This window comes from Cloeon dipterum, chromosome 4 (genome assembly GCF_949628265.1).
Source record: "Cloeon dipterum chromosome 4, ieCloDipt1.1, whole genome shotgun sequence".
NCBI lineage: Eukaryota > Metazoa > Arthropoda > Insecta > Ephemeroptera > Baetidae > Cloeon > Cloeon dipterum.
Genome location: NC_088789.1, coordinates 34,308,092 through 34,320,976, shown reverse-complemented (window position 1 = coordinate 34,320,976; position 12,885 = coordinate 34,308,092). Strand labels below are relative to the sequence as shown.

At 39.2% G+C, this 12,885-nt stretch overlaps 2 protein-coding genes and 1 long non-coding RNA gene across 6 annotated transcripts; all 3 read left to right on the top strand.

Annotated features, from left to right (window-relative positions):
* Nucleotides 1–689: 689 nt before the first annotated feature.
* On the top strand, nt 690–2,598 carry LOC135944005 (uncharacterized). The gene is made up of 3 exons (XM_065490679.1): nt 690–815; nt 1,137–1,313; nt 1,366–2,598. The coding sequence occupies exons 1-3, from the start codon at nt 698–700 to the stop codon at nt 1,659–1,661; spliced, it is 591 nt and encodes a 196-aa protein (XP_065346751.1). The 5' UTR covers nt 690–697; the 3' UTR covers nt 1,662–2,598.
* A 5-nt stretch (nt 2,599–2,603) lies between these two features.
* Nucleotides 2,604–7,944, top strand: LOC135944007 (uncharacterized). 2 transcript variants are annotated; one of them, XR_010575264.1, is made up of 4 exons: nt 2,604–6,246; nt 7,094–7,278; nt 7,337–7,513; nt 7,568–7,944. It is a non-coding gene; the product is annotated as an uncharacterized LOC135944007 (long non-coding RNA). The 2 variants fall into 2 exon arrangements; XR_010575263.1 differs by having other exon boundaries at nt 2,611–7,278.
* A 1,669-nt stretch (nt 7,945–9,613) lies between these two features.
* On the top strand, nt 9,614–12,885 carry LOC135944338 (uncharacterized). Of its 3 annotated transcripts, none has more exons than XM_065491190.1 (5): nt 9,651–9,733; nt 10,547–10,641; nt 10,978–11,128; nt 11,444–11,620; nt 11,680–12,885. In XM_065491190.1, the coding sequence occupies exons 3-5, from the start codon at nt 11,011–11,013 to the stop codon at nt 11,976–11,978; spliced, it is 594 nt and encodes a 197-aa protein (XP_065347262.1). In that variant the 5' UTR covers nt 9,651–9,733; nt 10,547–10,641; nt 10,978–11,010; the 3' UTR covers nt 11,979–12,885. The 3 variants fall into 3 exon arrangements, with proteins under 3 accessions (XP_065347260.1, XP_065347262.1, XP_065347261.1); XM_065491189.1 differs by having other exon boundaries at nt 10,547–10,693; XM_065491188.1 differs by lacking the exon at nt 10,547–10,641 and having other exon boundaries at nt 9,614–9,733; nt 11,680–12,884.

Genomic DNA, 12,885 nt, shown 5'->3' with positions numbered 1-12,885 from the left:
TTAGACGGGTTTTTGCATAAATTCAGACAGTTTTAGTCCGTTTTTCAATTTAGATGGTTTTAGACAATTTTGTTTATTTCAAAAATTATACCACCATGCCAATCAAAATATTTTACGCCCAGCATGGTATCTGACGTGGTATAAATTACTGGCTATTCTCAAAGTCAGAGAAGGGTGTTTAGTTTAGTGACTCGAAATGCTGAGCAAATTAGCTCAACGGGCTGCTTGCACTTCGCAACTTTCTACGGCCTCATGGACAAATGTGTGGCGTTTCAATTAAAGACCACACGATGCAGGAGGCGAAAAGCTCCTCTACGCGAACACTCGACTCCTTTTATCCGCGGTGTATTATTGGAACCACGTGAGCTCATATAGCCCAGCACGTGAAGGGTTGTGCACTGTTTAAAAATATATTATATACATTACATAAATTATATGACAGACTGGGAACGCGTAAGTTATTGCAAAAACTGCATTTTTGTCGATTTTATTGACTTTGTCCGTCTTAAATGCAGAAAAATCCAATTCAAAATATACATTTTATTTTAGAATTTATTGTGTAAAGAAAAAGCCATAATAAATTAATTTAGAATTTGCATTCTTTTCAGCACCATTTTTTTATTCTTAAGAAGAGAATGTGTACTCATAAAAAATTTCCAGTTTTCAGAATGATTTCTTCAAACAAAGGAGCCACGGGATGAATTTTCTCCTAACACTTCTTCTACTCAATACCGCCTTTTCGTGGTCAAGTTGCGTTTCCGTTGAGTTTGAGGACATGTCCGTGGACCACTGGGAACTGCTGATCGGGGCAAGTTGTTAGTAAAGTTAACGTTTTTAAGAAAATTAAGAAATAACCTGCCAATTTGGAGATTTTCTAGTGTAACTGTAACAAAATTAATAATTAATAATCAATTTTTTTAACCTGTCGGAAATTTTTATCAACTCATAAAGTTGTGACCATTTGATGATTCGAATAGCGCAAAACCAAACTAGAAGTAAAAAAATCTGTCATGTGCAAAATGTGCACCCCTCTTGCATTTCAATATTATTCATTTTTCCCTTTGTTTTTATCGAAATTTGAGATCGATTGTGATTTTTCCCACGAAAAGAATGTTTTCAACTGTATTATTTTGCAGCAAAGGAGCTACATTACGACTTTTGCAAGTATAACGCGACAAGTAATGGAAAACAGTGCAAAAGTTTTCCAAAGATCGCCTCAATAGACATTAGGGAGGCGTGCAAATGCTCCGTCGAATACAACAAAACCGAAGCTGGCTCCTTCACTTTCAGCGTCATCTGCAACAGCAATTCAAGTACAATGAATTTAAATAAGTTTTTTAAAATATTCCAATTTTTAAATTTTAGGTTGGTGCCCCAAGAATCTAATCCTTCAATACCAGCAAGGCTCCATTGAGAAACCATCAGCGGCCAAAGAAATTTCAGGAACTTCCATCATTTTGGTCCTGTCCCTTACAGCCAACGTTTGTTTGATAATTGGAGGAGTGTTTGTCAAGTACCGATACCGAGTGCATTCTTATTGCACGGAAAAGTGGCGGCAATACGTCAACAGCTCTCCAAACGAACAAAACCACGAAGCAGCTGAAGAGGCGGTCGCTTTCCAGTCTGCAAGTCTTTCTTTCGTCCAACCACCTCACACTTGAAATCTTGGTTTTTGACCTGATTAGTGCTAGCCGTGTGACACGAGTTTTTAATGACCTCTTCTAAATAGACTTTGAATAATTTTGATTGTTTATATTTGAGGCCACATTAATTTATTTTTACTGGAAATTTGAGATCGAGCGGAGGGAAAACTCGGGTATAAATAAAGGAACCGCAAGTGCGCGTCTTTCTCGCGCACACAGATTCGTTCTCCTGACGACGCGTGTGCGTGTGAGAGGGTCGTGCCTTTATTGATACCCGAGTTTCTTCCTCCACTCGATCTCCTCTGTGGGCGCCCGAAAATTCACGTCGTTATTTACATATCGGCACACGACAATTATTAATGCAATCGTAATATCGTCAGGTAAAACCCTGACACCTCACTTGGGGTTTGGTATTTTTTTAATTTTACATACAAATAATAATTAACTCTAAATGAATGTGTTAAGCTTTGTGTTTGTGTACATGTGAGCTTTTTGAACGTAATTTATAGACTAGACATTATTTCTAATTGAATCACAGTTAATTTAAAAACAACATTGTTTTTTAAATGAAGCACGGAAAAGATCTTTGATTTTATTAGATTAGATGAGATATTTTATTTGTTTGAGAAAATATTTACATTGCTGACTCATTAAAGAGGAATTGATTTATACTTCAAAATCTTAGAAAATCCTTGCTGCCAATGTACGACTCATCCCTTATTTTAGGATTCATTTGAAACCAAAATTGACCTAATGAGCGTGATTTTTCACTATCTCCGTGCTCGATATCCCATTTTATTTCACAAAAAATAGTTTTCTTAGAAGACTTCATACGCTGTAGGATATATTTCGACGAGAGAATTAAATTTTTGAGAAAATTTGAATTTTTACTGTAGCAATGTCCTTTTTATATATTGCAAATTCTAGTAAATAAAAATCTTTATTGCATTTATTATGTTTTGCGCATTCTTGACATTTGTTTTAACCGATAGAACCAACGTACAAAAACAATTTGGATCGTGTTTCAAGAAGCTCACATTTTGACAGAAAGAAAGGCCGCGGTTTAATCCTCTTTATTCAGCATCTAAAAATATAAATTCAAAAGTTATGGGTTCGCCTGGCGTGTGCGGCTTGGCAGCTGCATCCACACTCTCATTCTCTGCCGCAGCTGCTCTTTTTCTCTCCTCTCGTCAGCTAATTCAGTCAGCTACGCGACTGTCAAGGTCAAGGTCTTTTATTTATTTAGGTGACTCTTCCGCCCGACCTACCCCAAGACGCGGCGCACGGTGGAATAACAAGACTAAGTTTAAAATAACGTTGAGGGTTGAGAATAAACAAACAAACTAAAGCGTTCAGCACGAGCGATTTATTTCTATCCGACTGCTTGTTTTGCGACTAGAGGCTCCTAACGAGGCACCCCACAACACACAACCAACGCCGGTTTACTATAGACGCTGATTTAAAAATAGAAAGCACATGGAGCACAATGAACTCGAGAACGCGAGCCAGGGAACGGGAAGTAAGGGAGAGTGGCAGTTTTGGCTGTATATTTGAGCTGTACGGTGGTGAAAACCTATAAAAAGACACCAAGTTCGATGAAATTGGAAATTTTCGAATTTTTTTAACTCAGGGTCACGTCAGGGACAGACCCTGAAGGTCGATTTGAAACTTCCTTGGTCTACCCTAGGCCCCATTGGTGTTTCTAAGCAAGTGAAATGCGAAAAAAATCAACTTTACGAACGAGAGGTGAACTCGCCGCTCAAAGTGCAAAGTGCACGCGCGGTAAAGCGGCCCCGAGCAGTTTTTCAAACTTCAAATTCGAATTGCAGCAAAAGTATCGCGATTGCACCTATGAAACTTGGTGTACTTGTGTAGAATTTCACGGGCTACATTTCAGCCCTGAACCCCAAAAAAATCGTAGGGGGCTATCATCCCTTAATTTTGAATTTTCAAAAAGAGGTCGCAAAAAGTGACCTTGACCTTCGACCTGCGAATTTTTTGTAAATGCAAAAGTTGTTCAGGATCAAAAACTAGGTTGGGCAGTGAAAATTTCAAGGTGATACCTCAACGCAGTCAAGAGTCAAGAGTTGCAGTTTAGAATTCATTTACAGAATTCGTTTTTTGGGTATTTTTGAGATACCGAAAAAATAGGGAACGCCCCCATTCCCGAGCTTCAAATTTGGAATTTCACCATCTATTAACAAGCACTTTAAGCAAATATGACAGCCATCTAAAAATTTCAACGCTGAAAAATCGCGTCCAATCGACCTCCAATCTCGCAAATAACTGCTCTTAAGCGTAAATTAGAACCACTAAGCACGGGGCCAGAGGGCGCCGACGTGCGGATCAGCGGCCCCCGGCGCCACCTTTCACGACACTCAACAAACACCCAAATTTTATTTGTCTAATTGATTGTTGCCCTTTTCTTGCAACAAGCAAATTCGCGTTTGGTTGTTGAAAGTTGTGCAAATTTTCCGCTACCATGAAGTATATTGTTTCGCAAAAACCTGCATTTTTTCCGGAAAGCCTACTGCATAACAAAAAAAACTATTTCTTGCGAGATTTTCTGCAATATTTTGCGCATTTTTATGGAATATAAAAAATTATTATGTTTCATGTTGGATGACCAAAAATAGGAATTTTACAAAATCAGTATAAAAGTCACTGTTAATGGGTTCGCCAATTTTGCCGTTCGTAAAAATGCACCACTGGTTTTGTAAGCAAAAAACTAGTTGGAGAAGTTTTTCCGAATTTAACCACGAAATTAAAAAAATTTAACCCGAATTTTTCCCGAAGGATGTCTTGAGGCGTTCTATGTCACAGTAAAAATGGTAACACGCCAATCCAATCAAAAAATTTGAAGAACTCTCCTATGCACACCAATTAATTATTTCGTTAAAATATATTTGCGGCCAGAATGAATGGCTGAAGCCATCTAGCGTGCGATTTGGCAGCTCTCTAAACAAGCCAATAGCTGGCCTTGGAATTATTTATCTATTCTCTCTGCCTGTTGATCCGTCGGCTGTGTGAGTGTGTGACCCGCTAACCCAGTCCCTCTCTTTTCTTCTCCCTGCCTCACGTTCCGATCCGAGGGTTCATTGTGCTCCGCTTTCCCTTTTTAACGCTGGTTTGAATGGGTGTGCGCCTCCGTGCCTCGTTAGGAGCCTCCAGTCGCAATGCAAGCAGTCAGCTACAATTAAATCGCTTCAGCTGCGCGCTTTCGTTTGCTTCTTGCCAATAATAGCTTAATTTATTTTCAACCCTCAATTTTATTTTAAATTTAGCTTTTAAAAATATGCTTAAAACAGTCGTTCCTTTTGTTTCGCCGCCGCGCGTCGCGCCTTGGGTCGGCAAGAGTGTCTTGACTATAGCTACCTGCAAACGGTCTTCACCTTGACAGTCGTGTAACTTTTAATGAGCTGACGAGAGGAGAGAAAAAAGTGAGGCCGGTGCGAGTGAGAGTGTGGAAATAGAAAATATGGGATCAAGTTTTTAGAATGTTCTCGCACAATATCTCCTCCTTATCGGGAGATAACATTGTGTTGCGACTGCTGTCAATTCAATTTTCCTGGCCAAATTGGCACGATCTCCTCCGCTCCTTTATTTACAGTCTAAAAGCGGTGTCTCGACAGTCCCAGTCTCACCTTCTCGCGCGAACACACAAATCACTGCACGGACGCATGCGTATACAAGCGATCCGCGTGCGTCGGGACTCGGGGAGAGGTGCAGAAAAGAGCCGTGCATTTCATCGACAGCTACGGCCGCAATCCGTCGCCGGCCAACGAGTGCCCATCAACTCCAATTTGAGAACGCGGAATTTAGTGGGCACCAATTTCATGTTTGGTTTAGACGGATGGGACCCATAGGACCGCTGGAGCTATTATTTTTAAAAGTAAAAAAACGCGGTATATTTTGATCTTTTTCGGGGCCGTGTGTTTCCCCGCGTTCTAGAGCATATCTCATAGGCGCACTCAGGGTTAGATTAGAGATACCCAGGGAAGGAGGTCGTAAATTTTAAACTCCCGCTAAATCCGAAGGGACACTTAAAATTCGAAAATGGCAATATAAATCATTTGCATTTTAATGTTTTTTAATAAAATTAGTAAAAATCTAAAATTTTTAAATTAAAAGGATTTTTCTGCCGATCATATAGGTACAAGTGTGTGGTGGTGCTGCACACGCTTGATAAAATGAACCAAAGGGTGAACATTGAGAGCTGGCCACTGCGTGGGACTGCAAGCTTGCGATAACCAATCGCAGCAGCACCAAACCGGTTTTGGCCGCGTCGCAACAGTCATATATATCGCCGCGTCTTTTACGACTAATTTTTTGGATTAAAAATAGCAAAAGACGTGTTTATAAATGATGTCTAAGCGACTATTTGGAACGAATGAATAAAAAGTGCCGTAAAACATTTTGTTTTCATTTTAAGCTGATGTGAGAGAGCCGATAGAGGTTTATCAATAAATCCAGGGGCGGAAGGAGAAACAAGCGACTCGTTTCCCGCCAGAAAAACGCGGGAAAAAACCAGTTGCGAAATAAGTCTGCGCCAAGAGGGACGCGATCGCTACACGCTTAACCTTCGGAGCGGGAAATATCTCAGGTTTGCGATTCATTCTTTCTACCATTCCCCATCCATTTTTTTTAGATGAATTATTATTGATATCTTTATTGGCTTTTGGTGACGTCACATCAGATATGGTTACATTTCTAATATAATATGCCCCCCAGTTGCAATGACTCAAAACTGCGGGGCAAGCCGCTACCCAAGAACCACTGTTTTATGAATTAAAATTAGCTTTCCTTTATTTTTCACTACACGTCGAGCGATCACTGTTTTACTTTAAGTAGCTTTGGCATCATCCAAACCCTAAAATGTATTTCTGCCGGCGGCGTCGCTTTATTACGAGTCTTTTGGTTCGCCGCCACGATTTCAATGGACTCGTATGCAGACGGCGGTACTCGGCGTCTTTATTCAAGTGATAATACCGCGAAATATGCTGCTTATTCTCGGCTTGCGGCCTCGCGTGGCTCTCGACGTTGAATATCTTAAGATTGACTCCGGGACTTAATCAATTGTTTGCGAAAAACCTGATTTCGTTTCTGTGCGCACGCAAAAAGATCCCGCCGCGGTACCATGATGCGGGTCAGGCCATCTTTTTTAGATTTAGTTAATCGTTAAATTTTCAGCGATTGTGACCCATACAAAATGGCACACAAAAAATAGTTTATCGCACTTTGGGTTATTGAAAACGTTGCGTACATCGCAGAGGTTTCAAGCAGATGAAAGGTTAAATTTAATAAAGAAATAAAAATTCTGCCAATAAGCATATTCAAAACAATATTACAAAAATTTTATTTTATTTTCCGGTGATAAATTAATTTAGTTCCGTTTTTATGTAATTAAGAGTATTTTTTTTTAATATTTTAAATGTACCTTTTATTTCCAGATCCACCTGTAGACGCAAGGAAGCTCTGAAATTTTGAAAAGGAAATTCTTTGAAAGGCAGGATGATGACACTGTTGCTGCTTCTATTACTAATTCATTTCCAGATTATTTTGCCAACCGACAGTGCCTCGATCGAGTTCCAAAATAATGCACTTGACAACTGGCAGCTTCTGATAGGCGCAAACAGTTAGTGAATATTTTCAAACGCTTGCCATAAAAGTAAATATTTTTTGTAATTTGGCAGGAGAAGAATTTCATTACGACTTCTGTCAGTACAACGCGACAAGCGGCGGCAAGCGCTGTAAAAACTTTCCGAAATTTGCGTCCATTCAGATGATGGAAGTGTGCAACTGCTTCGTTCATCACATTGATTTCGAAGCAGACTCTTTCAGCTTCGAAATTGTCTGTCAAAACAATTCGAGTAAATATTAATATCTGGATTTTAGCCTAAATATTTAAATATTTTATTCGATAGGTTCGTGTCCCTCGGACTTAACCCTCAGCTACCAAGAAGGAGCAAACCCCAACGCAAGTAATGCTGGATCTCAACGGAATAACTCACTGTCAATTTTTATTGCACTTTTTATTTTGGGGTCAGAATATTAAAAATTTGGCTATTTCCTTTACCTCATCTGACCGTTTTGACCTTACAAAAAAGGGAAACACAAAGTATTTTGATCACTTTCATAGCATTAGGTTTTCATTTAGTCTGATATTTTTATTATTTTCTTATTTCTCTTGTAGCAAAATATTTCTGTTCCAACTTTTTCTGTATATTTTGCATACAAAAAAAAATAAAATAAAAAAATACATGAAAATTAATTTCCTATTGTCTTGCCATCTTACTTAATGGCTCCACGTTGATTGGCGGAGACTGGAAAGTAATATCTAGCAATATCTTTTGAATAATGTGGCCTATTATTCGTTTCTCAAAACTCAGCGGAAAAAGGCACTTAACTAGTCTCGCAGGTGGTGCAGCACGTGTTCTGCTTATAGCAGGTGTTTGTTTCGTACGCGAAAAGTGTAATTTTGGTAAAGGAGACAGGAAACAGCCAAAATTGATGGGATGTATGAATATACTGTGCTGCTGGTCAGGGTTCTCTGGAAACCATCTGCTGCTCCGAGCCGGCAAAAATCCGCCTCAAATGCTCGGATGTGATTGGAAAAATACATTTTGTGGCGTGGAAGACGCCAAAACTACTTCAGTGCTCGCTCGATGATTCAGGAAAAATAAAATTAAAACAATTTTACATATAACGGTGGTTCTTGGATACCGGCCGCCTTTGGTCTGCAGGCGCGTGTTGGGGCAGATCAGGCCGAGGAGTGCCACGACAATTAATTTATTATTTTATAGGAAAATTCTAATTTTTAATATTTTGTAAGCAAAGAATTATTTTCTCTCATTTCCATTCAACTTATATGCTGGGAACAAAGCACTCGCTGCTCGCGCCGACGAGCCGCCAGCGGCCCGCCTACGCGCGCCGGAAGTACCTTTGGTCCTTCTGACGCCTCCCGCCATGCGGGCGACCGACCTGAGGAAAATCGGTCGCACGCGAGCGCGAAAATTCGACGCCAAGTGCAGTCAAATGAACTGAAAACGCCGAAAAAGCATGAAAAACAGGCCTAAGGGCCAATCTAAGGGTGCGTTACCCTGAAAAAGGTCTTCAGGGTACGTCTCTTGATAGGCCTCGTCGAGACGATTCTTTTGAGGCTTCGTGAGTTGAAATCTATGAATCCGTTGAATTGTTACAAAAATAAATCCATGCTCGTGTTTGCAATACTTGGCAATGCCGAAAAACAGTAAAAGCCGAAATTTAATTTTTCTATGGGCCGCAGAAAGCTCAAAATCGGTCGTCACACCGGTGGCAGGCTTGCTTCCTTGCTTGTACGATAAAACAGCAAAGTCCATTCGCAATCCCCAAAAATCGTGGTAAAAATTGCAACTTTTTCCTGAATTTTATGAATTCTCTTATGGGCACGAGGGTGGTTTCGACCTTCGGACACTTCATTCGGCGCCGCCCGGCATCAATCGACCGGGTTTGGCACCGATTTGACCGTTTTGGCGATTTTTTAGCCGGAAGGAAAGGGAAGTTTTTACTCACCCGAAAGGAAAACCGTTCACGGCCCAAAGCGCACTCGTGGCAATGGTTGGGAAACCGTCGTCGGCCGTTTCGGATCGCACAAAACCGCAAACCTACGAGAATTATTATAGTTCTGCTAAATTTTGCGTGCGAGTGCAGTTGCGCGCCTTCTGTGGGACTCTGCCTCAACTCCGCCCACAATCAGCTGACGATGAGTCAGAGCCGTCAGAGCCAGCTCTTTAAATATCCAAAAAAGCGATAATATGCAGTGAACTGCTAAGGTTGGGCACTCGCGCGAAAGTCGATATAAAAATCTGATATTGATATGATATTCTAAATATCTGCGATGATATTGATATTTTACACTAAAATATCTAGATATAACAGATATTTTTCCAAAATATCAGCTGATATATTTTCTGATATTCAAAATATCAGCGATGATATTGATATATCAAAGTTGATATGCCCAACCCTGTGAGCTGCGTGTACGGTTTTCTCTTTGAATTCAGGGTGTGGGCGAGGGCCAGGAGACTTTTGAAATGTCCAACTTGAGAAAGGTATACTGTAATTATTTTTCCACTTTAGATCCGCCCCCAAATCACTCCGCAGCCACATATTGTTTTTTTCTATTTTTGCTCCTCATGATCGCTTGACAAAGGAAAAGGAACCTTCTGTTTAATAGGAAACACACAGTGACAGATGTTGTCACAGTTACTATGGTAACAAAAATTAATCATGCGCACGGCAATCATTGTCAGTTGTAAAAGATAACGCCCACATGTGCATTATGACCGCTAGAGGCACAAGGGTTCGACAATTTTGCAATTTTGCGCAAAAAACCAGCTGTGCGAACCCACCAGTTTTGGGTTTTCCGCATTTTTCCTAATTTAACCCCAAAAAAAGTCAAAATTTTAGGTTAGTTACGATCAGTGTTAGAATTTTTGGTCTTTTTTAATTGAGTTATGTGCAGGCCAAAAGTCAAATAAAGATTATTATTTTGGGTGAGACTAGTTGTTTTTATAGCTATTTTTGACATCTCTATTTTTTGGAGAATATTATTTAATAAAAATGCACGTGTTTCGGAAAAATTGCAGAAAACCCCGCGAAAAAAAGTTCTCGCAATGCAGTGGGTATCCGGAAAAATGCGTTTTTTTTGCAAACCCTGAGAGGCACAGCAGCTATCAGCATGTATGAAGTGGAAAGATATCATATACATATATTATATATTTTACTGGCTGCCAAAAACGTCAGAGATGACAAAAGGTGGTTTATAAGCTGCTCAAATAACTAAACTGGCTGGTTTTCGCACCTTTCTACTGGCTTTATGGACCAATGTGTTTGTTCAATTGTTCAGTAACCAATTGTTTCAGTAAAAGATCTCGGTGTGGGGCGGAGAAAAAATGGCCCAAGCTCCTCTGTGGACACTTGAGCCCCTTTATCCGCTCGGCGGTGTCATTGGATTCCGGTGAGCTAATACGTATAGTCCGTATTACCTACCTCCGTAGAAGCACACAAAGGTATTGCGCCATCTCAATTATGTGTGAATGTCTTTCCGAGTTAGTCTCACTCCAAAACTGCATTTTTATTCGAATTTATTGACTTTGTCCTTCAAAATATATATGTACTTTATAATTTCTTGTGTAAGAGAAAAGCCACAATTTTTTAATTTAAAAATAACATTCTTTGAAGCAGCATTTAATTCGATTTCGAAAATAATGTGTGAACCTCTACCAATACCTTTTAATTACATCAAAAATATTTTCTTCTGATTAAACGTAATTTTTTTAATTTCAATTTTCAGAATGATTTCTTCATAGAAAGAAGAGGTCCCAGAATGAAATTTCTCCCAACATTTCTCCTATTTATCACCGCCGATTCGTGGTCAAGTTGTGCTACCGTCGAGTTTGAGGACATGTCCGTGGACCACTGGGAACTGCTGATCGGCGCAAATTGTTAGTAAAGTTAACGTTTTTAAGAAAATTAAGAAATAACCTGCCAATTTTGAGATTTTCTAGTGTAACTGTAACAAAATTAACAATTATTATTAATCGATTTTTTTAACCTGTCGGAAATTTTAATCAACTCATAGTTGTGATCATTTGATGATTCGAATAGCGCAAAACCAAAAAAATCTGTCATGTTGTGCAAAATGTGCACCCCTCTTGCAATTCAATATTATTCGTTTTTCCCTTTGTTTTATCGAAATTTGATATCGATTGTTGCATTTTTCCCATGAAAAGAATGTTTTCAACTGAATTATTTTGCAGCAAAGGAACTACATTACGACTTTTGCAAGTATAACGCGACAAGTAATGGAAGACAGTGCAAAAGTTTTCCAAAGATCGCCTCAATAGACATTAGAAAGGTGTGCCACTGCTCCGTCCAACACAACGAAACCGAAGCTGGCTCCTTCATTTTCAGCATCATCTGCAACAGCAATTCAAGTAAATGATTGGAAAATAAATTTTAAAAATAAATTCTAATTATTTTTTTATAATTTTAGGTTGGTGCCCCAAGAATCTAATCCTTCAATACCAGCAAGGCTCCATTGAGAAACCATCAGCGGCCAAAGAAATTTCAGGAACTTCCATCATTTTGGTCCTGTCCCTTACAGCCAACGTTTGTTTGGTCATTTTAGTTGGAGTGTTGGTCAAGTGCCGAGACCGAGTGCATTCTTATTGCACGCAGAAGTGGCGGCAATACGTCAACAGGTCTCAAAATGAACCAAACCACGAAGCAACTGAAGAGGCGGTCGCTTTCCAGGATGCAAGTCCTTCTTTCGTCCAACCACCTCACACTTAAAATATTGGTATATTTTGACCTGATTACTGAGGCACGAGAAAAATCACACGTTGTCACGAGTTTTGGGAGGCCCCCGTTTAAACATAATTTTTATTTTTATTTGATCTATTTTGACTGGAAATTTGCATATCTTGATTATTCAACGTCGGGAGCCACGCGAGGCCACAAGCCGAGAATAAGCAGGATATGCAGCGGTTATCAATCTAGGTAATTTTCTATGAGCTTTAAGGCAGTTAAAGGGTGCTCCTCAGCGAACCCTGAAGTATATGCCGGCATTGTGTGGTTCTAGTATTTCTAGGACACGTGAAATTCACGTACTTGCGGAAGAGTTGATTCATAATTATATAAGGTGATAATCACATAAATAACAATTTAATTATAGTCAGCAAGCATTTTGTTCTTGACAAAACGGTTTTAGGGTACATTTTTAAGACTTAGCTACTAGCGCCACTTACAATGAGTATAAACACATAATTCCCACTTGATCTCGACTTTCATTGTATACGTTTTTCAAAGCCGTTTTAAAGAATTAGGCTGTAAATCTTGGATTTTTTTCTAATTTAACCACACCTAATTCCAAAAATACGGTATTTTACAAATGATACATGATAGGTTTTAGTAATATTTGCTAAAGCTTCTTTTTATAATTAAACGGGCGTATTTTACCCGCTTTTATTATAAATTCTGATGTTTGATTGCTATTTCTTTACAAAAGCGTGTGAGAATGTTGAGGATTTCCAAATACTTAATTGAGCTATCACAAAGAACAACATTATTTTCCTGTTTTGACATCCCACCTTTTACTTATATATGTATACAGAAATAAATTTAAGATGTATACAAATGCATCAAATATTGTTACTAATTTATTCACAAAAATACAAGGGTTTTCTCCCCATCTGATTTT

Bases quoted from the DNA above. Each gene is read 5' to 3' on its own strand.
- LOC135944005 (XM_065490679.1), top strand. From the start codon at position 698: ATGAATTTTCTCCTAACACTTCTTCTACTCAATACCGCCTTTTCGTGG. The intron at 816-1,136 runs GTTAGTAAAGTT...ATTATTTTGCAG, and splicing joins ACTGCTGATCGGGGCAAGTT to CAAAGGAGCTACATTACGAC. The intron at 1,314-1,365 runs GTACAATGAATT...TTTAAATTTTAG, and splicing joins CATCTGCAACAGCAATTCAA to GTTGGTGCCCCAAGAATCTA.
- LOC135944338 (XM_065491188.1), top strand. The intron at 11,129-11,443 runs GTTAGTAAAGTT...ATTATTTTGCAG, and splicing joins ACTGCTGATCGGCGCAAATT to CAAAGGAACTACATTACGAC. The intron at 11,621-11,679 runs GTAAATGATTGG...TTATAATTTTAG, and splicing joins CATCTGCAACAGCAATTCAA to GTTGGTGCCCCAAGAATCTA.